This window comes from Sorex fumeus, unplaced genomic scaffold (genome assembly GCF_029834395.1).
Source record: "Sorex fumeus unplaced genomic scaffold, SorFum_2.1 ptg000073l, whole genome shotgun sequence".
Classification (NCBI taxonomy): domain Eukaryota; kingdom Metazoa; phylum Chordata; class Mammalia; order Eulipotyphla; family Soricidae; genus Sorex; species Sorex fumeus.
Genome location: NW_026606130.1, coordinates 3,930,007 through 3,956,413, shown reverse-complemented (window position 1 = coordinate 3,956,413; position 26,407 = coordinate 3,930,007). Strand labels below are relative to the sequence as shown.

The 26,407-nt window shown below is 41.4% G+C and overlaps 1 protein-coding gene across 1 annotated transcript in view; it reads right to left on the bottom strand.

Annotated features, from left to right (window-relative positions):
• PHKA1 (phosphorylase kinase regulatory subunit alpha 1) overlaps positions 1–26,407 on the bottom strand; it is a 204,120-nt gene that overhangs the window by 138,534 nt on the left and 39,179 nt on the right. The window contains exons 6-12 of the mRNA XM_056130113.1: positions 21,788–21,868; positions 18,744–18,842; positions 10,895–11,041; positions 9,915–9,968; positions 8,420–8,542; positions 6,612–6,707; positions 5,283–5,390 (exon numbers count right to left, since the gene is read on the bottom strand). Of these exons, the coding sequence (XP_055986088.1) occupies positions 5,283–5,390; positions 6,612–6,707; positions 8,420–8,542; positions 9,915–9,968; positions 10,895–11,041; positions 18,744–18,842; positions 21,788–21,868 (708 nt within the window). The remainder of the gene's footprint in view (positions 1–5,282; positions 5,391–6,611; positions 6,708–8,419; positions 8,543–9,914; positions 9,969–10,894; positions 11,042–18,743; positions 18,843–21,787; positions 21,869–26,407) is intronic.

Genomic DNA, 26,407 nt, shown 5'->3' with positions numbered 1-26,407 from the left:
TCAGAAGGAGTGGGACAAACAGAATGATTGCACTTTTTATGGGATCACTTGATCACTTGATACCCCGTTACTCATCAATTTATTCGAGTGGGTGCCAGTAACATCTCCATTCATCCCTGTTGCGAGCTAGCGTAGTCCAATGGCATCTACTCGTTCTAGGAACATGCAGAGCCTCAAACCGATCATTCAGGGTCTTGATGAAGAAGTCTGACCATCTTGTAGGTGGGCGTCCACGCGATCTTTTGACATCCTGTGGAATCCAGTCAGTAATGGCTCTAGTCCAGCGGTCATCTCTAAACCTCATTTCATGTCCAGCCCATCTGATTTTTGATGCCTTGGCAAATGAGACAGCGTCCCTGATTCTTGAGCACTGACAGAGAGCGGAACTCCAGATTCTATCTCTCATTTGAGTGAAGCATGATACTCCAAGGATAGCTCTTTCGATTTCTCTTTGAGAGAGCCAAACAGCGTTCTCATCCTGTTTTCATAGGGCCCAGGTCTCTGAGGCATATGTTAATGCAGGAAGAACAGTGGAATTGAAGAGATGTGCTCGGAGTTGGAGGTTCTTTGTCCTCTTAGTTATTTCTTCAACGCTCTTGAAGGCATTCCAAGTCACTCTCTTCCTCCTGCGTAACTCAGGTTCCAGGTCATTCATCATGTTGATTTCTCGACCTAGGTATGTATAACTGTTGCATTTGGAGATGGTGGTTCCGTTGAGAGTGAATGGAACATCAGGAACAAGACTGTTTCTCATGAACATTGTCTTTGTGAGATTCAGTTGTAATCTGACCTTTCCACACTCCAGGTCGAAGTCGGTCAGCATTTGTGCCACTTGGCTGATGTTTGGTGTTACTAGAACAATGTCATCAGCAAAACGGAGGTGGGTTTAGTTGATGACCCTCTATCTTCACTCCCATTCCTTCCCATTCCAGTGGGATATAAAAAACAAAACCATAGTATGTGAATAATACCAAAGATAGCAACAAGGGCCAGGAGGATTGGTCCATGGTAAGAAGCATGTCATCAAGGGGAAGGGGGGAGTGCAGTTAGGACAGAGAAGGGATCAGTATGACAATAATAATTGGAAATGGTCACTCTGGACAAAATCTGAGTGTTGAAAGGAAGTAAAGCAATATGCATGATACCCTTTCGGTAATAGTATTGCCGACCATAGTTCCTAAAAGGAAAATGAAAGAAGAAAGAGAGAAAAGAGATAAAAGAAGAGAGGGGGAGGGGGAGAAGTGGTGAGAAGGGGGAGGATGGGGAAGAGGGAAGAGAAAGGAGGGGTGGAGACAGGAGGGGAGGTAGGAGGAGATGAAGAAAAAGGAAGAAGAGAGAAAGAAGGGGTGGGGGAAGGAGGAGGAGGAAAGGGAAGAAGAAAGGAGAAGAAAAAGGAGGAGGGAGAGAAGTGGGAGGAGTAGGAGGACGAGAAGGAAGAAGAGAATGAGGGAGAAGTGGAAGAAGAGGAGGAGGAGGGTAGAAGAAGAAAGAGGAAGAAGAAAAAAGAAGGAGGAGGGAGGAGGAATGGGAGGAGGAGGAGAAGGATAAGAAAGAGGAGAAGGAGGAAGAGAAGGAAGAACAAGGAGGAGGAGGAGGGTCCGCCATAGATGCAGGGAGGGAGAGAAATAGTAAGAGAGAGAGAGAGAGAGAGAAGAGCGTCTGCCATAAATGAAAGCAGGGAGGGAAAGTGGGGACATTGGTGGTGGGAAATGTGCATTAGTGAAGGGATGGATGTTGAAGCATTTTATGACTGAGAATCATGAACAATTTTGTTTAACTGCATATCTCTCGGTGGTACAATAAAACAAAATTTTTAAAGAATATGAGCACTATAAAAGGAATTGTGCTGGAGCAATAGTGTATTTGCTCAATAACAATAGTACAATAGTACATTTGGTAGGATGTTTGCCTTGCATGCAGCTGACCTGCATTTGATCCCAGGCATCCCATATGGCCCCCCTAGCACTTCCAAGAATAATTCCTGAATGCAGAGCCAGAAGTAATCCCTTAGTATTACAAGATAATGACCCAAATACCTCCTTTCCCCAAAAAATGTGCTAGAGCTATAGCAATAGTACATTGGGTAGGGCACTTGTCTTACACACAGCCAACCTAGGTTCGATCCCCTACACCCCATATGGTGTCCTAAATTCCACCAGGAGTGATCACTGGGCCCAGAGTTAGGAGTAATCCCTGTCACTGCAGGGTGTGACTCTTCAAAAAAAAGGCAGGGGGAAATCTTGTTCTTTTTGAAATGTGCCAGTCTCTGTGGTGTGAGATAATACCTCATTGTTTTTTTATTTGCATCTCACTGATGATTAGTGATGCAGAACATTTCTTCATGTGCCTTTTGGCCACTTATATTTCTTCTTTGAATAAGTTTCTGTTCATCTCTTCTTCCCATTTTATCATGGGGTCAGATATTTTGTTCTTGTAAAGTTCTACCAGTGCCTTGTGTATGTTGGATATTAACCCCTTATAAAATGAATGATGAAGAAACTATAAGGAAACTATGGTATATGTACATAAAGGAATATTACTCAGCCATGAGGAAAGATAAAGTCAAGCAGCTTGCTGCTATGTGAAGGGACCTGGAAAGTATTATGCTGAATGAAGTTAGTCAGAGGGAGAGAGATAAGACACAGAATGATCTCTCTTATATGAGGGTATAAGGAAACATAATAGGGGAATAACTAACGCCCAAAGACAGTGAAAATAAAGAATATGACAACTGGTAGTCACTAGGAAACATACCACCTGAGGGGGTTGGAAGATAGGACAGGGAGAGGGCAACAACTAGAGGAGGAAAGATCAAATGGGAGGAGGTGCTGAAAGGTGGTAAAGCGTTACACTGAAACCCTGTAAGCAGCAGTACAGTAAACACAATGTAAATATATTATATATATATATATATATATATATATATATATATATATATATATATAGTACTCCTCAGAGAGACAGACTGGAAGGGTGAGGAAAAGATGGGAGGAAATTAGTAGAAGGAAGTAGACACTGGAGAAGAGATTGTTGTTAAAACAATGAATGTCTGAATCCCAGTCATGAAACACTTTGTAATTTCACAGTGACTAATAAAAAAGGAAAACGAAACAAGACAGTGAATCTGCAGATGTGTGCAAGAAATACTATGTCATGTGAAAAAAAGAAAAAGAAGAAATGTGCTAAAGTACCAAGGTTATGTTTAAGAACAGAATTCAGCTGTCTCTTCACCTCTAGGACAGTCAGTGGACCTGAAGCACAACAGCCAGCCTGGCTAGGCCCCCAGAAGACCCTAACTAGGGCCTGGAACACCACCCACACTGCTACGCCCCTCCATGGTCCAACAAATTCATGTCAGAACAATACACTCAGAACTGAGCCATCTCGCCCTCAGGTCAGTCAGAAGTCCCCAAAGTATGCCAGAAATAGGATACATGGACATTCTAACTCTAGATGCCCATCCACATAATAACACACAAAGCTCATCTCCAGGGTTCAAAAGGCAGTATGGGAAAGAAACGCAGAACCACACCACAGTCACCAAGATTGTAGCCCTGAAGACTCAACCAATGATAACCAGTTATATGACCTCTCTGATAAGGACTGTAGAGAGGAAATGCTGAGGATGTTTAAGGATCTAAAAGAAAGAATGGAACATCCAGTAAAACACAAGAGGATATGAGAGTAGAAGTTAGAAAACTACAAGCAGAAATGACAAAACTAAGGAATTTGGTAGGTGAAATGAAAAACTCATGGGAAAGCCTCAGCAGCAGAGTAATAGTAGAGGAAGACAAAATCAATGAACAAAAACAAGAGAATTCTGGGATGAAATCAAGAAAAACAACTTAAGAATCATCGGGGTCCCAGAGGGACAGAAGGTAATACTCATGAAGAAGCAACAGTCAAAATTATCATTGCTGAGAAGCTACCAGAGCTAGAGAGCACTGGCACCAGGATCCAAGAGGCTTGAAGGGTATCAGCTAAAGGATATCAAAATAAAAGTACTCAAAATTTACAGCCTAATCAGAATGATGAATGTCATAAAGATAGAATACTTTAAACAGAAAGATCAAAGAGAAATTACATGCAAAGGAGTATTATTAAGATTTAAAGCAGATTTACCATATGAGACCATCTGGGCTTGAAGATAATGGTGGCATGTAGTTTTAAAAACTGAATGAAATGAATGCTTCAGCAGAAATACTTTACCCAGCCAGACTCTTAATCAGATTTAAAGAAACAATACACAACCTCATTGACAAACAACAGCTCAGGAGCTTCATAGACTTGAAACTATATTTACAAGAAGAACTAAAAGGGCTTTTCTAAGACAAATCTCACAAATACAGCAAATTTCTACAGAAAGATGACACAAAAGTCTGTAACAATAATCTCATTCAAAGCCAATGGCCTAAATGCACCAATTGAGAGAAACAAAGTGGAAGGAAGGATGGATGAGAAATCAAATACAACCCCTGCTGCTTAGAAAAAGCACATTTGGACAGTAAGGGCAAACAAAACCCCAAAATCAAAGGTTGGAAGGCAATATTTCAAGCAACAAAAGCCACAAGGGCCATTTCTTAATTATGAAGGGATATGTCCATCAGGAAGAATTTACACTCCTAAACATATATGCACCTAATGAGGGACCAGCAAAATACATTTTAAAAAAACTGCTGAACACTGTCGATGTCAGTACTCACCAAAACATTATACACAAATTCAGTGCAGTGCCTATAAGTATACTCATGATGTTTTCCAAAGAAAGAGATCAAACATTCCTGAAATTTAGATGCAACAATAAATCAACCCGGAACAGCTAAAGCAGCGTGAAAAAGAAGATGGGAGATGTCACGTTCCCCAACTTTACACTGTACTAGAAAGCAGTAGTAATTAAAAGTGTGGTACTGGAAAAAGGACAGATGCTCAGATCAACGGAATAGAATGGAAAACTTAGAGGTAGACTCTCGAGTATATGGTCAATTAATATTTGATAAATGAGCAAAAAGTATAAAGTGGAGCAAGGAAAGCCTCTCCAGCTTTCAGTGGTTGGGAAAACTGGCCACATGAAAAAAAAAAGAACTCAGACCTCCTTCTAACATCAAAATGGATTAATGACCTAGATATCAGACCTGATTCCATAAGGTATATAGAGGAAAATATAAGCAGAATTCTCCATGACACTGAAGCTAGAGGTATCTTTAATGATGAAATGCCACTGACCAAACAAGTAAAAGCAGCTATAAACAAATGGGACTTAAACTAAGAAGCTTACCACTTACCTCTGCTATCAAGTTTCCTAAGATGTACAGAGATTGACCCCACATATGAGGCAATTTGCCCATGGGCACTCGGTCCACAGTATGGGGATTTTGATATTCTTCATCAACCTGAAAGAAAAGAGGCAACATTGGGAGGCAATATATTTAAGGAGCTAGATGATACATGAGGCCTTGGGTTTCATCCCCAGTACCAAAAGCAAACAATAAAGGATACCAGATAACAAGATGGCTGAGTATAGACTGTGATTCCTATCCTATGAAAGTAATATACAGAAATGCTCTGAAACATTAAGCACCTGACATACAATCTAGGACAATGCCCTCATCCCGCATCAATATCACCTATATGTACGTGCAAATCAACCAAGGAACTGATCTAATGGGGTGGATAGGGCCTCAAACTTGTATTTCTAACAAGCCTTCAGGTAAATCAATTTATGTTGTTTGGAATTTATTCTATGCATCTCCACCAGAAAGGAAGACTATCTTTCCAATGCTATTTGGGAAGGGGGTGGAATCACACCTAGTGGTGCTCAGGTCATACTCCTAGCCCTGCACTCAGGGATCACTCATAGCAGTGCTCAGGCAACCAATCGAACCTGGGTTGGTTGTGCACAAGGAAAGTGCTGTACCTGTTGTATTTTCCCTCTGGCCCTAACTAATTCTTTTAATAATGCAGGAAAGGAACAATGGCTTGGTCTTGCCCTTGACTCACTATGAAACTGCCGTAATTGAAAACTTCTAAAAAATTTATTTCAAAGAAATACAACCATATTTATATTTTTCCATACCTGCGGGTAGAGCATTTGCCTTGCGTGTGGCTGACTGGGGTTCGATTCCTCTGTCCCTCTTGGAAAGCCCAGCAAGCTACCAAGAGTATCCCGCCTGCACAGCAAAGACTGGCAAGCTCCCCATGACGTATTCGATATGCCAAAAACAGTAACAACAAGTCTCATAATGGAGACATTACTGGTGCCTACTCAAGCAAATCGATGAACAAAGGGAGAACAGTGCTACAGTGTTAAAGTCACATTTTAGACCATTAAGGCCAGAAGATTAAAAATTATTTAACTGGGGGCTGGAGATAGGACAGTGGGCAGGGCATTTATTTTGCATGTGACCAATCCATGTTCAATTTCTCAAGCCCTCCAGGAGTGAATCCTGAACACAGAGCCAAGAGTAAGCCCTGACCACTGACTAGTGTGGCACCAAAACCAAAAAGTCAATACATTATAAAAAATTTTGAAGAGTTATTTAACTCAAATAAGGCAGTCCTATTAAGTTACTGCTCTTCTCCTGGTTCCATACTATAACATGATCAAGTCTCACCTTGTCAAAAGGAACGCTGTACAGCTCTGGCAGAAGAAGAACTCCATTTTTGCCCTTGATGAGCACTGCTTCAAGAGCCTCTCTATACTCCTGAACCTGTAGATAAAAGGATAAAACACTATTACTCTTTGAGGACCTAGAGGAGGGTTGAAGCTAAAAGTGTCCTATTGAAAAGGAGCATATTCATCAAGTAAAGATGTGAAGAAAGGGAAGCAGCATTTATTACATGCTCAGTATAGGACAAACATTACACTATGAATTTTGCAGACTTTAAGGCATTTAGTTCTAATAATCATCCAAGTAGGTACACATACACTAAAGCCCTTTGACAAGGAAATTAAGGTTCAAAGAGATTGTGAGTGCGTGACTATAATGCAAGTGTGAATCCAGATCTGTGAGCCCAACACAGTCTGCATACATAGGTCTGGTTTTATCCACAATTTATCACCCTAAGTAAAGTTTATTTTATTTATATGTACTGGCTTTTAAAACTGAATTTTACCTACAAATAAAGATTCACTTATGACCAGGTTTAGATAGTTTGGTTAATAGCTTGCTACACAGCAAATAGTAGTGCATAAAAAGTAAAAATTAAAAGTATAATTTATGGTGGAAATCAGTTCTGCTGAAACTATTATTGTTTTGAAACAAAAAGCTGTTTTACTGTGTTTAATATATTAAGAAACAATTTAAGCATCATGAAACTTTCACATCTGCCTCTGAGTCACATAAGAATACACAGAACAGATATATACCCCATATACACACACAACTCAGGCCAATGAGCTAGCCCCATCCCCACGTGGTGTTATAACTTTCCACCTCAATTCAGATAATCCTCCTTCCACCACTTCATAATCCCAAATTGCCATCTTCTCATGGCCACCCTGGCTTCACAAGTCTGTGTCTACCCTTCTTTTTAACTTCACATCCTTTCTTTTAGTTTTGTTTTGGGGCCACATTCGGCAATGCTCAGGGATTACTCCTGGTTCTGCACTCGGGAATCACTCCTGGAGGTGCTTGGGATGCCAGGGATTAAACCTGGGTTAGCTACCACAAGGCAAGCGCCTTACCCACTGTACTATCTCTCTGGCCTTTTTTTTCTTTTTCTATACTGGTCTATGTCCTTTTGCCCTTTGTGCTCATTCTTATGTTATCTCCTTTGCCTGTCCTCTTCTTCTGGTTCCTATTTTGGGCAAAGGAACTAGGCACTTGAGTTGACAGGAACAAAAGTACACAAGCAAACTTCAGTATCTTTTTCCAAGGGACAAGTGGTCCTATTTAGTATTCAGATATATCTTGACCACTTAATATATATATTAATATGTATATTAATATAATATATATAAAGCTGTGATGGTATTTTTTATAAGATTCTTGTCACTGTACTTAATGCTGACAAACGTTGAAGTGTTGTGTTTTTAACTCTATAATCCGTATAATTCTTATTCATACATATGCAGAGAAGGATGATCTTTTAGGAATATAGGTCTCATTATAGCCCAACTAAAATATGCTCAGTACTTGTATTTGTGACAAGTCTTTATGAAACATAAAGAAATTGAGAGTTTTGTTCTTCCTCACTAAAAAGAGAAAAACTATTTGCGCCATATGTACAGAGAAGCCACTGATTTGGGCTTTATTGGTTACTAGTGAAGCCAGCAAAAAAAGAGAAAAATTAACTTAGTTCCCCAATTCTTAACCTGGTGCCCTGTCCTTGTAGTCTCTTGCATTTGGACACAGGATTGGCACAGCTTTATGTTAATTTAAAGAGGAAAATATCAGAGCATTCTGCCCTGGCATATTACCTGTTCAGTATTGCCACTGAAGATCCCATCAAGGATAAAGTATGTCCAGAACAATGGCCATTCACACTCAATATTTTCAAATAACTTCAGTTCAGCTGGTTCATAGTACAGACGATTGGGATCCTGTTAAAAATATAGTAAACAAAATCTGTCTCATCATTTTCGGGTTGTAATGTCAATGCAAGTTCCTTTTTCCCCTCAAAATTTATTTTCCCCTTCGCTCCCCCTTGTTACTGCTCTGACAATGAGGTCATACATACATGGCTGTGGTGTGCTCACACACTTTAAGTTGTCATGCTGACAGAATTGGGTGGGGGCTGTTCACATTTTAGTTATAATAATTACATACACATTTGTGAATAAGGCTTGTTGGGGTTTCCAAACCTGGATATAGTATGTGCTTGGTCACTGAGTTGCAGTGCTGCTATAAATCACACACTCTACTGCCATACTGGGGATTACAATCTTAGCAGTGCCACAAGGAACACAGTGGCATGAAGAATGGTACCAGAGATTGAACCTAGGGTCTTAGGCTTGCAAGGCAGGAGCCTTAACACTGAAATATCTCTGGGTCCATGACAGTGCTTCTTATTGATGACTTGTTCCCTATAATAGTACTTCCTTTACCCGCATTGAGAATCCTAAGAAGAATTGGGGATTGGTGAGGGATATATGCAGCTATATTCAGTGGGTACATGTGAAACTAGGAATTAAATTGAGGGTCTTATACATGCAAAACATGTGCTCTATGACTTGAGTCACATTCCCAGTACAAGGAGGAAAAGTGGAACAAAAGGAAGTTAACTTTTCAAGACCAAAAACAAGACACTGTCCTCCCGTTGTTCATTGATTTGCTCGAGCGGGCCCTGTAACATCTCCATTTTGAGACCTGTTGTTACTGTGTTTGACATATTGAATACGTCACGGGTAGCTTGCCAGGCTTTGCCATGAGGGTGAGATACTCTCAGTAGCTTGCTGGGCTCTCCAAGAAGGGTGGAGGAATCGAACCCAGCTCAGCGAACCCAGCTCGGCCGGGCTGGCTGCACACAAGGCAAACGCCCTAGTGCTGTGCTACCGCTCCAGCCCATATAATGTTTAAAATTTTCTAACTGCAATAGGTGGAAAGGGAACCAGAGAAATAGATTTATGGAAAAACTTTTCCCTTCATAATGATTAAGTATTGGGGAATTTTTGTTACCATGAAAATATTCCTACATTTGCTTAACCTTTTATCCACTTTTTCCAACATCATCAGTGGCGCATTCCTTAAACTGACTGTAAGAGATGGAAGAACTGCACCTTCCTCTATTTTATTTATCGCAGAAACACTCACAAACCAAACTTGGTATCTAAGTCCAACAAAAGTAGCAAATATCAGCTTTCATCATCCTATTTAGTGATGAACAGCACCATCAGTGAAGTAAGTATTTTCTCTAAATGAGATTGTAGACAGAAGGCACCACTGTACCTAATTTTCAGGGAAAAAGGAAGCTACCTCTTTAGGAGTTTTATATCCATCTCGGAGAAAACGACAGCAACCATAACGACCCTGCAAATATAGGGGGAAAGGTCAGAAAGTTGTACATTGCTATAGCCATATTGTTAATTAGAATTATATCCTCTTCAGTATCTACATGTGCCAACCTATCAGCTATACAGACACCATTACATAAAATACAACTAAACAAAGAACCTTGAAACTAGCCCAGAAGCAGAAACTGATTTCAGCAATGTGATCTAATGTAGATAATTGACAAATTATTCCCTAAAACAGAATTTCTAGTATTATAATAAATCTGATAGCATAATTCCTAAGCCCGCTGACAGTTCACACAGAAATAAACTACACCTTTAAAAACAGAAAACATATTTTTGAAAAATGAAATAATCTTTTTCATGTAGAAATATTCTGAGACATAAAGATGAGTTGAAAACTTTTACAGAGCAATATTCTTCAACCACTGGACCTTAGATTTACATCTTCCATAACCACAGAATATGAAAACAGAATAAAAATCAACCTAGGTATGACACCATTAACTGAAACTAAAATATAGAACTTATTTGGATTTCACTAATTTTCTGTTAATTGCTTCTTTATTTCTAGTACCTAATTCAGGATCTCATGCATTTAGTCGTCATGTCCTTAGTCCCTTCTAATCTGTAGCAGCCATTCCTCTTTCCTTGTTTTTAATCCCCATGACACATTTTATGGGTGCTCATGAGTTCTTTTGTAGAATGACCTTCAATTTACTTTTGTCGTAATATTACATATTATTGTGGTAACTACCACAGAGATGCCATACTCTTCAGTGAACTATAACAGATGGTACATACATGATGTCAATATGTGTTGTTATTGATGATAGCAACATACTGATCACTTGTTTAAATCATTGATATATTCTAAGGGCCAAAATATATTAATTTCTCTTAAAGTCATAGCCCTAAGAAAAAAGACACAAACAGACATACCTGAAGCTTGGTGATAATCTCCTGTTTGGTGAGTTCTACCAACTGGTTGTCCTCTACAGCAAAGGCTGGGTAGGAAATAACTGAAAGTAGACTTGCATCAACCTCTTTAGATGTTGAAGCCCGGGGGAGTATAGAATTAAGAATAGACTATGAGAAAGAAAGTCAAATGTGATACATTATTAAACTAAATCAAATGTTATAAATTGTTCAAAATATTTATATGGAAGAGTATAATTCTGAATAGAATCAAAACCGTATTTGATAGGGAACAGCTTAGAAACTAGTTATATCTGTAAGTTATCCCTTGTCTTAACCTTGCTTTCAAAACTTCCTCATCTGTTTCTTTTTTTTCTTTCAACACAGAAATCATATTATCAGAGAGGTAGAAGAAAGTTTGGAGGAGCTTAATGAAATACTGTAGAGCTATATTGTGAGACTTTGATAATGAGCTGGTATTGTAACATACATCTTGAGGTATTGTGAAATTATACCTCTAAAATATATATAATTTTTAAGGTAGTAGCACTGTTCTCCCAATGTTCATCGATTTGCTTGAGCGGGAACCAGTAATGTCTCCATTGTGAGACTTGTTGTTACTGTTTTAAATTTGTTCATTTTTCTATTCTTAGTGGATCACCGTGAGGTACAATTAGAGTTATAAACTTTTGTGCTTGCATTCCAGTCACACAATGATCGATTACCCATACCTCCACTTAGTGCCCATTCTCCACCACCAATAATCCCAGTATCCCTCCCACCACCCCTGCCCTGTCCCCCACCCCCCGCCAACACCTCTGTGTCAGGGCATTTCCCTTTTGTTCTATCTCTCCTTTTGGGTGTTGTGGTCTGCAAAAGAGGTCTTGAGTGGCCATCATGTTTGGTCTACCTTTCAGCATCATAGATAGATAGATAGATAGATAGATAGATAGATAGATAGATAGGAGATAGATCCATTTCTATCTCCCATCCCGAGTGGGTCCTCAGAACACCCTTTACCTGGTGTTCCCTTATCTATCTAATCTGTCCTCTCCCCCAACATGTGAGGCCAGTTTCCAAACCATGGAGCTAATCTCCTGGTACTTATCTCTACTATTTTTTGGGTGTTAGTCTCCCATTCTGTTTATATCCCACAAATGAGTACAATCTTTCTATGTTTGTCCCTCTCTTTCTGACTCAATTTACTTAACATGATACTTTCCATATTTATTCACTTATATGCAAATTTCATAACTTCATCTTTTCTAACAGATGAATAGTATTCCATTGTGTAGATGTACCAAAGTTTCTTTAACCAGTCATCTGTTCTCGGGCACTCGTGTTTTTTCCAGATTCTGGCTACTGTAAAGAGTGCTGCAATTAACAAACAAGTGCAGATGTCACTTCAACTATACTTTTTTGCCTCTCTGGGATATATTCCCAGGAGTGGTATTGCTGGGTCAATGGGAGCTCAATTTCTAATTTTTGAGAAGCTTCCATACTGTTTTCCAAAAGGGCTGAACCAATCTGCATTCCCACCAGCAGTGAAAGAAGGTCTCTTTCTCCCCACATTCATGCCAAAACCAATTGCTTTTATTCTTTTGGATGTGGGCCTGTCTCTGTGGTGTGAGATGACATCTCATTGTTGTTTTGATCTGCATCTCCCTGATGATTAGTGATGAAGAGCATTTTTTCATGTGTCTTTTGGCCATTCAGATTTCTTCTTTGAGAAAGTTTCTGCTCATTTCATTGCCCCATTTTCTGATGGGGTTGGGTGTTTTCTTCTTGGCTCATCTGTTTCTTAAGCAGACTTATAATCTGCTAAAGGGGAAAAAACCCTCTAGCCTCTTTTCTTTTCTCTTCTACTTTCAAATACACTTTTCTAGCTTCCCAAAACCCCTCTAAGATCATTATTTCATTTAAAATCTTATTTCTCCATTAGCAGCTATCCAAATATTAAGACAAAAGAAAGCCACAATGTGGAAGGTTCTGCTTCTGCTCCCCTACTATTGCTAATTCCCATGTAAATTTTTGCAGTTTTAAAATTACATTGATCAGGTACATGCGTCCTGTAGCTGAAAAACTCCAGGTCTTTTCAGAGCGAGGATGGGAGATTCCCTCTCTCTCCCACCTCCCTCTACTTCAGGAAGCCCTGGCAGCCATGCTCATGTAAGCTCATCTACCGGCCGTGTTCCAGAGACTCAAATAAATCTCAAAAGAGATCACCTACCAGCAAAAAATTTATCGGATACCTGTTCCCAGCTGAAACCTCTGGTGTACGACAGAGTGGGGCTGGCCAGCTCCTGCCCAAAGTCAAGGCAGCCACTCCCACACCACTGTCCATTTAAAAATTTAACTCCAGCCAGACCGCCCAGTTAAGAATTCTGGATTTCCTGGATTGAACAGCCGCATTCATAGCCGTACAACATAGCTCCAATAGCTATTAACACTGACACCACAGTAATAGATGGATGGGATATTACATATAATCAACCAATCTTAACTAACAAAAACATTAACACAGAAGGTCAACTTAAAGTAACACTTTAGAAAAACCCCAGACATGAATTTAATGTCTCCATGGTGAGATACTACAAGTTTCACAAGTTTTTCTCTATGGAAACATTTTTAGATCATTCTGTTAGCCACTTCGTGGTAACAAGCAATATAAAATAAATTATTCTTGGCTTGTTATGGGGGAAGGCTTGAGGGATGATTGGGAAGTGAAGACAATGGTGGAGGGAAGGTGACAACAGTGGTGGGATTGGTGTTGGAATAATGAATGCCTTTAACAAATCATCATGAACAACTTCATAAACTATGATATTTAAATAAAGTGGGGGGAATAAAATAAAATTATAAAGTGAGCTTATATTCACTAAAACACTGTGGGCATTTAATTAGAGTTTGAGAAGATGAAAAAACGTAATTTTGTCAGTGAAAAGAACCTTAATCTTTCAACAGAGAAAAATACAAAACAAAATGAAAATATGTAATACCATTTAAACAGTCTAATCGTAAACATATACCAAAGAGCCAACTGGGGAAATAAGAGTACTTCAGAACTACCACAAGAACACTCGAAATCAGTCACCTCTTGTTCTTTGGCTACATTTAGAAATAAAATGTGCAGAAGCAAAACCCAAGCAGTGAATTTCATATAGCCTGACATGATCTCTTTATAACCCTGAATACTAGAACTTTACTATGATCTAGTTACAGTCCAGGCTACATCGGGCTCGTTTTAGCATAGTTTGCTTGATAAGACTTCTGGAAACATTGTTATAACTCGGATGATGTACCACCATTCAAGACTCCTTCAAAGATGAATCTAAGTTTGGGTAAGAATATATGGAACAGGACACACAAATGAATCTTGGACCTGAACAACTTGCTGCAGAGATGGCTCTGGACTTTGCAATAGGTCACTTTCGCCCGGTCACTCCAGATGGAGGCAGGTGCCGTCCCTCCACCTGCCCCCTAACAATTCCGGTGGCCACCATATTATAGAACTCAGCAAAAGTTTCCAGGTATGTGGTGGTGGTGGCAGCAAATGCAGGCTTCATGGGATATGGGAGGAGTATGCCCTTCTCCTTCTCCCTGCCCTGATGGGACTCTGAGATGACGCCCACATATGGCCACCATCTATGTAAGTTCCCACACGGCCATGATCCAGAGACACACAAACGAATCTTGGACCCAAGCAACTTGTTGCAGCAATCTCTCCAGACCTTAATTATTAAAATTTGATAATTCCTAGAGTGCACAGCCACTCTCCCGACCGTGCGACATTATATTGTATCCATAACAAGCAATACAAAACACATTGTCTAGCAGTGCCTTTTCAGCAGGTATGAGTGGTCGTGGGACTGATCTCAAAATATCGAAGGTAACCAAAGGTAGAGAAAGAGAATATTGGAGTATTGTGTAAATTGTCTCGCCACACAGGCAGGGAGAGGTGTGAAATGGGGAGCGGACACAGGGGATTTTGGTGGTGGAAAACGTGCACTGGTGAAAGGATGGGTGTTTGATGATTGTATGATCAAAGCTCAAACATGAAAGCTTTGTTACTGTACCTCACGGTGAATCAATAAAAAGGGGGAAATAATAATAATAATAATAATAATAATAATAATGAATACATGGAAAAATATATTCAAATCTGGGCACAAACTAAAAGGAAGACAGCAGAGGTTTAAGTCACCCATAAAATTGTGAAATACTGTATAGTTTTAGCCCGTCTACATTCCAGCCCCAACACTGTGGCAGAATGAAGAGACTAAACGGCTGAAGAAATCAGGCCCATGCAATGCACAAAAGTGGTATGTTTATTATTTGGGTTTGGGGAAAATTCCTTAGCAAAGCTAGGGGTTAACAGGGCTAACAGGCAGTTCTAGGGAGGCAATGAGGTTCTAGGGATCCAATTCATGCCCTTCTGCTTGTCAGGCATGCATGCTATCTGAGCCATCTCTCCAGTTCTAAAAGAGACATTCCTTTTCTTTTTTTGATTTTCTGGGTCACACTCGGTGATTCTCAGGAGTTACTCCTGGTTACTCCTGGCTCTGCACTCACAAATTACTCCTGGCGGTTCTTGGGGAACCATATGGGATCCAGGGATCAAACTCAGGTTGGCCATACGCTAGGCAAACACCCTCCCTGCTGTACTATCACTCCAGCCCCTGCGCCCCCCCCCCCAACAGACATCTTAATGATACATTTTATCTTCTTAATCTTGCATTTCTTCTTCTTATATTTTGGGGTTTTTTTTTGGACACACTGATATTCTTAGGGACCACATCCTGTGGTTCTCAAACAATGCTCCTAGGGTGGATGATCATGTAGAACTATGCATCAAATATTGGTCTCCTACATGCAAATTATGCACTCTAGCCCATTGAGCTCTCTCTCGAGCCACGTTCTAATATTTGTTAACACACTGCTTGCATCTGTCACAGAACTAACAATTCCTTGAGTTCAAGAATATATTTCTTGGACAGCATTCAGCTGAAGAGAAGAACAACATGGAGGGCGGGATCCACAGATCCCGAAGGGGAAAAAAAAAACAGTTTCCAAAAAGAGCCGAGATCATCGGGAAGTCCGAGATGGGGTAGGTACCGCATCCCGCCTCCCCCAGATGGAACCCCGGTGACCAGAAACCTCTACAAGCACAGCTCGAGTATGCGGGAACTAGGACTTTTCCTGAAAACCGCGCGGCCGCTTATGTGGCCGCGCGACATCTCTCTATATACAAAGTGATCCATGGGAAGTAAACCACCTAACGTTTCTCTCTGAAAATCATAGTTAAGCTTTGAGCACGGCCACACGCCCAGAAACACAAGGACTTAATGCATAACCCAGCAGCTTGGAGCAGAAAAGTGAACGGGCTATGTGTTAACCCAGGCCATCAAGTCTGCCAGAGGGGAAAGGGTGTTGGTCCCTTCCGCCCTCCTCCCTCTGGAAAGAAAGGTGGCGGCCACATGGGAGCCTTGTGGACAGCAGGTATGAGCCGGGGGTGTGGGGGCGACTAAAACCTCATGGGAAGGGGGGCGTTCCGGTCCGTCCTTCACGCCCTACCGAGGCCACCAGCTGCCCCCCACGTGTGGCTCTCCAGCACGGCCACAGCCCCAGAAGCACAAGGACTTAATGCAGAACCCAGCAGCTTGGAGCAGAAAAGTGAACGGGCTATGCGTTAATCCAGGCCATCAAGTCTGCCAGAGGGGAAAGGGTGTTGGTCCCTTCCGCCCTCCTCCCTCTGGAAAGAAAGGTGGCAGCCACATGGGAGCCTTGTGGACAGCAGGTATGAGCCGGGGGTGTGGGGGCGACTAAAACCTCATGGGAAGGGGGGCGTTCCGGTCCGTCCTTCACGCCCTACCGAGGCCACCAGTTGCCCCCCGCGAGCGGCTCTCCAGCACGGCCACAGCCCCAGAAACACAAGGATTTAATGCAGAACCCAACAGCTTGGAGCAGAAAAGTGAACGGACTATGCGTTAATCCAGGCCATCAAATCTGCTGGAGGGGAAAGGGTGTTGCCCCATTCGCCCTCTCCTCTCTGGAAAGAAAGATGGCAGCCACATGGGAGCCTTGTGGACAGCAGGCATGAGCCGGCGAGTGGGGGCGACTAAAACCTCATGGGAAGGGGGGCGTTCCAGTCCGTCCTTCACGCCCTACCGAGGTCACCAGTTGCCCCCCACGAGCGGCTCTCCAGCACGGCCACAGCCCCAGAAGCACAAGGACTTAATGCAGAACCCAGCAGCTTGGAGCAGAAAAGTGAATGGACTATGCGTTAATCCAGGCCATCATGTCTGCCAGAGGGGAAAGGGTGTTGGTCCCTTCCGCCCTCCTTCCTCTGGAAAGAAAGGTGGCGGCCACAGGGGAGCCTTGTGGACAGCAGGTATGAGCTGGGGGTGTGGGGGCGACTAAAACCTCATGGGAAGGGGGGCGTTCCGGTCCGTCCTTCACGCCCTACCGAGGTCACCAGTTGCCCCCCACGAGCGGCTCTCCAGCACGGCCACAGCCCCAGAAGCACAAGGACTTAATGCAGAACCCAGCAGCTTGGAGCAGAAAAGTGAACCGACTATGCGTTAATCCAGGCCATCATGTCTGCCCGGAGGGGAAAGGGTGTTGGTCCCTTCCGCCCTCCTCCCTCTGGAAAGAAAGGTGGCGGCCACATGGGAGCCTTGTGGACAGCAGGTATGAGCTGGGGGTGTGGGGGCGACTAAAACCTCATGGGAAGGGGGGCGTTCCGGTCCGTCCTTCACGCCCTACCGAGGCCACCAGTTGCCCCCCGCGAGTGGCTCTCCAGCACGGCCACAGCCCCAGAAGCACAGGGACTTAATGCAGAACCCGGCGGCTTGGAGCAGAAAAGTGAAAGGACTATGCGTTAATCCAGGCCATCATGTCTGTCCGGAGGGGAAAGGGTGTTGCCCCAGTCGCCTTCTCCTCTCTGGAAAGAAAGATGGCGGCCGCATGGGAGCCTTGTGGACAGCAGGTATGAGCCGGGGGAGTGGGGGCGACTAAAACCTCATGGGAAGGGGGCGTTTCGGTCCGCCCTTCACGCCCTACCGAGGCCACCAGTTGCCCCCCACTAGTGGCTCTGTAGCACGGCCACGACTCCAGAGCACAGAAACCAATTTCTTAACTATCTGACTTTCAGTAGAAATACTTCCAGGGTCAATAAGTAAAATAGCAGAAATCCAAAACCAACATTTAATTCTTGAACCCAGCTGTAGAAAGCAAATCACGTCACAATACTTTTTCAGCATGTCTGATTTGGGGGGGGGTAAACTCTAAATAATAGTGGTGAATCTTTTATTGAAACAATGAATCTAATCAAAGCAGATAGAGTGTCAACTAGAATTCATCTGCCCCACAGGGACTGGGAGGGGTGGGGGGTGGGGTTTTATTGGGGTTCTTCATGGTAAAAAAAAAGTATTGGTAAAGGGAAATGTGTTTGATATTTGCATGACTGAGACCTAAACCTGAAAGCTTTGTAACCTTTCCCACGGTGATTCAATAAATAAAAAAAAAAAGAGAAAAAAAAAAGAATACATTTCTTTTTCTAGAGAGGTGTTAGGAAATTACCATATGATTTCTTAAGACTTTTGCTACTTATAATAACTACTTTAACATCTATTCTTTATTGAGACCTGCCCACCTGTTGCAACTCTATATTACCTGTAACCCAATCCAACAGTATATAAACTGGGTGGTAGGAGGTGAGATTTGAGGAGAAATTTTTCTTGCCACATTATTTTTCCTTGAGCTGGCCCTCAGGGTTGACTCTGAAAATAAAGTTTTCCTTTCCTCTATACAGTGGCAATTATTTATCATCAACAATAAATTCTTTATATAATATACTCCATTATTCTTTTACCTGACAGTGTTGAACTTCATCAGCCAGGACATGGATAACTGACTGGGGCCCACCTTTCACCCCAAACAGGTCAAGTTCATCTAATGCTTCGAGGGCTGCCTGCGAGAAGATAGAAAAGAACAACTTTAATATCAGAATGATATGTATCTCTGCCTCCTCTATACCAATCACCATGTAATTTTGAGTATCTTCAGCAGAATAGAATACACTAACATTTGTTATTCCCAAGGGCCTGTGGGATCTTCTTTCTCTTGTACAAATTGGTGAGGAGAAAGTTTCTTAAAGGCATTTTTTCTTTCTCATCAATCAGGGAAAAGACTTCTCACTTTGGAAAACTCGATGATATCCCTCACCCACTTACAAGCCAACCCCTTATCAGGATATTCTGTGAAGCAGAATACCCAACTAGGAAAAATATTCTGCCTTCCCAGCATGTCTTGGGGCTGGAGCGATAGCACAGCGGTAGGGTGTTTGCCTTGCACGCAGCCAACATGGCCGACCCGAGTTCGATTCCTCCGCCCCTCTCGGAGAGCCCGGCAAGCTACCGAGAGTATCTCACCCGCACGGCAGAGCCTAGCAAACTCCCTGTGACGTATTCGATATGCCAGACACAGTAACAACAAAGTCTCCAATGGAGCCGTTACTGGGCCCGCTCGAGCAAATCAATGATCAACGGGAGGGCCTTTACCTTTACCTTTACCCAGCATGTCTTATAAATGAATCTTATGAATCATTATTTTCTAAATTGTGTTTCCTCACACCTGGACTATTTCTTTCCTAAGACTTCAAAGTTCTAAATGCAGTATTTTTGTTCACCAGGGCATCAAAAACTAAATACTTTGTCTCTTTCTACCTATTTTTTCAAATGTAAATTTTTTCTCTAATGAGAGTATTCTACTTGACTGAATGTTATAAAACCAAAGTCTGCATTAAAGGAGGCAGGGGAAAGAACAAAGAAAGGAGGCAGAAGAAAGAACTCTGGGGGGGTTTTGTCTTTCTTTTAATTTTTTCTCATATACTTATTTTTTAATTGAATCAGTGATAGACACATTTGCAAACTTGTTCATGACATTGTATGACTAAAATGTAATCATGAACAATTTTTAATGCCCTATCTCACGATGATTCAATAAAAAAGTTGTTCATTATTAGATTTTAGTCATGTAATGTTCCAATACCCGTCTTCTCATCAGTGTAATTTTCCAACCACCAATGGTCCCAGATTCCCCACCCCATCCCACAGTCTGTCATTATGGCTGGCACTAAGAAAGGACTCTGTTTACTTCTTTCTTTAGGGAGCAAAGAATTCTAGAAAATTTAAATTAACCTTTTCATTCATGCTATATATGAAATTATTGTATTTTGGATGACAGCCTTCCATATCATCCCAGAGACAGGATGAAAGCTGTAGTATTCTTTTCTCTACAAAGGCTTTTTTTTTTTTTGCTTTTCAGGTCACACCTAGCAATGCTCAGGGGATAATCCTGGCTCAGGAATTACTTCTACTCTGTCAGTGCTTTGGGAGACCATATGGAGTGCTGGGGATCAAACCTGGGTCAGCTGTGTGCATGGCAAATGCCCTACCCACTATACTATCACTCCAGCCCCTCAATACAAAAACTCTTAACAGTGGCCAGACCAATAGTACTATAGGTAGGGTACTTATTTTGCATGCAGTCAACCCAGGTTCAATTCCCAGCATCCCATGTGGTCCTTTGAGCACAGCCAGATGTAATTTCTGAGTGCAAAGCCAGGAGTAACTCCTGGGCATCGCTGGAAGTGGTCTCAAAACCAAACCAAAAAACCTCTCAACAAATAGGGTATAAAAAAGCATATCCCAATACATAAGAAATCCACTATTAATATTACAATTAAAGGTAAAAATGGAAAGGTTTTCCACTATTATCAGGAACAAACAAGGGATTCACTCTCATGTTCTTATTCAATGTAGTACTGCTGCATGAAGTCTGGTCTCAGTGGGGCCACAGGATTTAAAGAGAATCTGTACGAGTTTTTGCTTGGCATGAGCAACTGTCCTACTACTCTTGGCTATAGATTGGGGGGCTGCATTCAAGTATGTTTGATATGTGTGTATACATATATATCACATTTTCTTTATCCACTTATCTGTTATTGGACATATACCTTGTCCAATAATCCTCATACAAGTATTTCTAGATACAGAAATAACTTTATATTTCTCCCTGTGTTTATATTTTTCTGTATATTATTTGCAACTACATATGGTATCATTATAGTTGTGCCATTAAAATTTTCTTTTACTCTCTGTCTTCTTTATTCCATGTAATACCCTTTGCTTTGAATTATGTTACATTTAATATTTACAAAGTTACCTGTGTTTTTATTTATGTTCACTGGAATTTTCTTTGTCTATCTTTCTGTTTTAAATATTTCTGTATCATTTTTCTGTATTGGCATTCTTATAATTAACATAAATTAAATTTCTTTAAAAAATTAGTCTATGTATTTGCCCTTCGGTAGGTAAGTCATAACACACATACTCATTATTTTAATTGATGTGATTAATACTATTCCACCTTTTCTATTTTATGACTTCTTGTTTCCAGAGAAAACAAGAATTAGAATTAAGGCAGTAGGAGTGGAAATGAAAAGAGAAAAGTAGGAAAGCAATAATGATGATGATGAGAATGATATGGAGATGATGGACTGTGAAAGAGATACATAACTGATCTCAAGTTTTGTCAGTAATCTGGAGGAATAAAAGCCTCCTTTTGTTTGTTTTTGTAATAGTAGAGATGATGGGTTTAATTTAAAAATATGTTATTTGAGGTATTTTTGAAATATATTAGTAGAAAAATGCAACAACAGGGGTTCAACACATAAATCTGGAGCTTATAAAAAAAGTTTTAATTTATATACCCATAATTCTTTGGTAAACTCTACATTTTGCCTGTGTTTAAAGTAAAATTCATTTGATAAGTGGGGCACATTTATGTTAAATTTTTATCTATGGTCAAGGTCTTTCTTACCCAAACTTGGTACAAAAAAGCAAATAAAATTACCTTTGCCATGCCAACTGAACTGGCATTCAGTTCTGAAATACCTTGATTGGTCTTGTCTCCACGTTCCCATATCCCAAAGTCCTGGAAAAATAACCAACATACTATTAGCAAGTCATCACTACCAAATGTCAACTAAATTTGAAAAAAACTATTTGAGGGGCTGGAAGGATAGTACAGCAGGTAGGGCATTTGCCTTGCATGTGGCTAACCCTGGTTCGATCTCCAGTATAACATATGGCCCCCCGAACACTGCCAGGAGTAATTCCTGAGTGCAAAAGCCAGGAGTAACCCCTGTGCATTGCCAGGTGTGAGCCCAAAAGGAAAAAAACTATTTAAATAAAAGGCAATCACAAAAGCTAAGTATATGCTAATGACAATAAGTGGGTAGATCCTATAGCTATTTTCCCAGCAGCTTTGAGTTCTATTTAGGGCTTTTAAGAAGTTACAAGACACATTAAAATCCTAAACTCTAAAATTCTAAATTCTAAGAAGTGAAAGGATCAGAGCTAAGAACTACAACTCAGTCTATGACAGTGCTTCTCAAAACAATTCCTCAAAGCATATACCCCAGGAGTCTGGGAGAGGAAGTTTAAATAGTACCCCAGTACTGTACTGCAAACTAATTGTATTCTCTATTGGTAGTGACAATGATCCAGGTGCTAACTTATAAATCTTACACTATTATTTTCATTAATCCTTGTACTTTATAGAAAATAAAGTATGAAAGTGAAAAATTGCAGTCAAGTGACTTACACAAGTAATAAGTGACAGAGCTAGGATTAGAGTCCAAATCCTTACAAAAGGCTACACTTTTAACCAAAGTTCTAAATTCACAGTAAGGAATATAAAAAGAAAACATTTATAATTACATTTTCTAAAAAAATTTAGGTTATGTAGTTTTTCTTTTAAAATTTTAAATTTATTTTAATGCAGACAAAAGCCACAACTGTTGATACAATTCTGAATTGAAATTGATTGGATAGGCCACCAGCAGGTCAACCTGTACCAGCAGAGCGAGTGCATCTACAGTATGATGGTGTCTTCACACTTCTTGATACCCCAAAATTGCCACTGTACCTCTGGCCAGACACCAACAACTTGGGACCAATAATCTTGGCCATTTAATTTCTCAAGAATCTTGGTACAGGTTGACCTGCTGGTGGCCTATAAAGTACAATGATCAATGTGGGAGCCACACCCACAAACCACCTCTAGCTCAGTTATATAAGCTCTTTTATTGGCCTTGCTTCAGAGAACCATAAATCAATCTTAAAAGAGATCAAAAGCTGCAGTTAATCTCAGACCCGCACAAGGATGAATAAACCAGGGTAAATCGGAGAGGGGGATAGGTTAATCTGGTACCCATCCAAGGATGGCCCCCAGCAGCCATTTGCTTCCACAATCTAAAATCGCAGCCATGCCCTTGGCCGGACTCCACCTTCTTGGAATGAACCTCGTAGAGATCTAATCTGCTGAGAATTTGGGTATGTGGGTTTTGTGACAAAGATATTCTGGCTTTCTCATGGTGGGGATGGGCTATCCCCCCACCTCCCTGTACTTCCAGAAGCTTTGGTGGTCATGCCCACACCTCAAAGCTGCCACCCAGTTTAAAAAGTTACTCCAGCCTTACTTTCCCAATAGAAATACTGAACGCTGCCTGAACACACATGATGATGTCTTACTACCTGTATTGCAAACCATAATGCACAAAAGGAGAGAGAGAAGAAAAGTTCATGCTATGGGTGCAAGCTGGATTAGGGGCTTATTAGGGGATGGTGGGAGGGAAACTGAATAGTGGCGGTGGGAACTGTTGAGGATGGGTACTTAGCCATTGTATGAAACCCAGTCATGAACAGCTTTGTAATGGTCTATCTCACAGATACTCAATAAACATATTTTTTAAAGAAAGTGTTTAGATAACAAAGCTTCAGTATTAAAATAAATACGTATAAAATCAACTTTTACATTAAAATTGTGATACCTGATCACAGGGCTGTTAAGTCCTTGTTTAAGAGTTTATTAAGGTAGATGTTTGTTGCTAGTTTAGCCTTCTACGAGTTCCTGACCAAATCTCAAAGAAAATGCATGCCAAGCAGCTAAAATCCCTAGAAACAATGGTTTCCACAGCTGAAAACTCTGGGGCATCCTTGGGAAGTGAGTGATCTGGGTACTGGCCCTGTTGAAGCCTCTGCAGCCACACCCAGACCCCACCAGTGCATCCACACCAAGGGCTCAACTGTACCACTTTATGAATATTCTCTGTAGATACGCCAAACTGCAAATAATTTCATGTATCCCAGAGTCCAAGCTGAGAACTCTAGGGTCTTCTCTGAGTTGGGGTAGGTAACCTTCCCCCAAACAGACCCCTCCCCACTCCGTGTACTCCTGGAAGGCATGAAAGCCAAACCCACCTCCCTTATCAGCCATGTCAACTATTTGGCCCAGAACATAGATAGATCCTCAAGTCTCTGTATTATGTGGCTGCATATGCAGCCATGAAACACCTCCTAACTCCTCAGTACTGAAATTCCAGTAGGAACACACCAAATTAGATGGGAAAGTGTTGGAGTAGAAGGAGCTTAGGTTTATCAGGTTGCACCCATCACAGTGCTCCCGAGTCACTCCCATTACTTTGTCTGTCTGTAACCATTTCTATGCTCTCTTCCCCAACCAATTTGTAAGGTCTCATCCTTCTAGGACACTGAACTTGTACTGTAAGTTAATATTGCCTTTCTCCTCTCCTTGTGTCTTTTGAATAGTTTACTTTTGAAAGAATCCATATTAGGGCATCAAATTTTTGCGTGCTTCGGCTAACTTGCAACATTGCTTTCTGTAAAACTGCTTGGCTGCTTTGCACCTGGGGGAGAGGGGACTTGGAAAGTGAACAGGGCATAACTTCTTTCTAAACCAAGTGTGACAGGATTCAGGTGTATTTACTGTTCCTGAAATGTATTGCCTCAGTAAAGCACCCTGCAGACATGGGTAAAGGATAACTCAGGATGCTGTGGTTGGGGGAAATTGCCCTTTCCTGGAGTGTATTGTCTCACTAAAGCACCCTGCAGACTTGGGTAACTCAAAATGAGGATGGTCAAGGGAGATTACCTAAGGCTTAATGATTCCGACTATAACCTTGCTTGTGCTGACAATCTATGTACTTAAATGCTTATCTTTGAATCTATAGGCTAAGGAGTGAGGTACTTTTAAATGGATTGGTTAAGAAAGTATATGTTGTTACAAATCTATTGGCTATGAAATGTGCGGGCCTTGCTGTAATGGCCAGTGAAGGCCTATATAAGATCCCCTTTGAAGAAGCTCGGGGCTCTCAGCCACTGCCCACTATGGGGTATGCTGTCTAAATAAACCTCGTTTTTACTCCTGCAGGAATTGTGTCTATCTGGTCTCTCCACGCCTCCCAGGGCTAGGGAACTCCCGATCCCAACACTTTAATGCAATGCTCTTTTTATATAGATACAGGAAGATAATTAATTAATATGTTTTGTAACTTAGGAATTGATTGGCTTTGAATATTATTCACTCCTGGGCATCTGCCTTCTCAACTTAAGCCTCAGTTGCCCTCACTTCCTAGCACCCCAACGGCAGGGTCCCGACGTGGGACTGGATGGAACCAGGGCAAGCCGGTAAATTATGTGCTACCCCGGCATCGAGATGGGACAGGCCAAGGTGCCACGATTCTTAACTATAGGTTAAGAGTTTGATCATAGGCAAATGCTGTCATGATCTAAAAGTAACGACGAGACTAGGACCCTGCTGCTAGGAATAGGAAAGATATCTGGCCTGAGCGTTGCAGTCTGAGATCGAGATGGCCCTAGGAGAGCAATTCTATAAGCTCAAAGTATTTCTTACTGTGCCCATACAAAATGATTAATATTATGTATGCTTATATGTTGGTTGGACAAGGAGAGGAGAAACATGTCCTAGAAGCAGTTTTCCTGTGTGTCCTGTGACTAGCTTGGATGAGAATGAACTTTTTCCCCTTCAAACTGCCTTCAGTAAATGATTTCAGTATATTGAGGCAGTCTCCCTTATCTCACAGGAACCTAGCTGGCCTTAGGTATGCAGATCCCAGGTGCTAAGCCAGACCTGATCTTTGGGATGTAAATGCCTGGCTCCAGGAGATATAGATTCCAAGCTCTAGCAGACTGGTCTTTGTTGTGCTAATCCAAGTGCTTGTAGCTTGTAAAAGGTGAGGATGTAAAGAAACAATGTATGTTTTTGCCCTCAATGTTCTTTCTGTAACTCCTTTTGATGACATCACTATATTGAGCCCTTTAGAGGTACTATGATCTATATAAGGGAGATTTCAGGGCTCTCTGGGGGGACATGTGCATCAGAGAACCTGGGAAGATGGGGCTGAGGACAGAAGCTGAGAGAACAAAGGTGCACGTGCCTGAGAGATCCTGGGGCCTCTATGACATACATCTCTTCCATGTAATAAACTGCTGCTAAGACCAACCAGCCAGGCCCCCATTTCCTTCTTTCGCCTGACCATTGCCATTGACCCCTTGGCGCGGGGGAAACGATCTGAGACTACGGAACGCAGGCGGCAGGAGAGATAGACCGCTGGCCCTTTTATTGTTTGTGTGATTACACAGGAAAGCA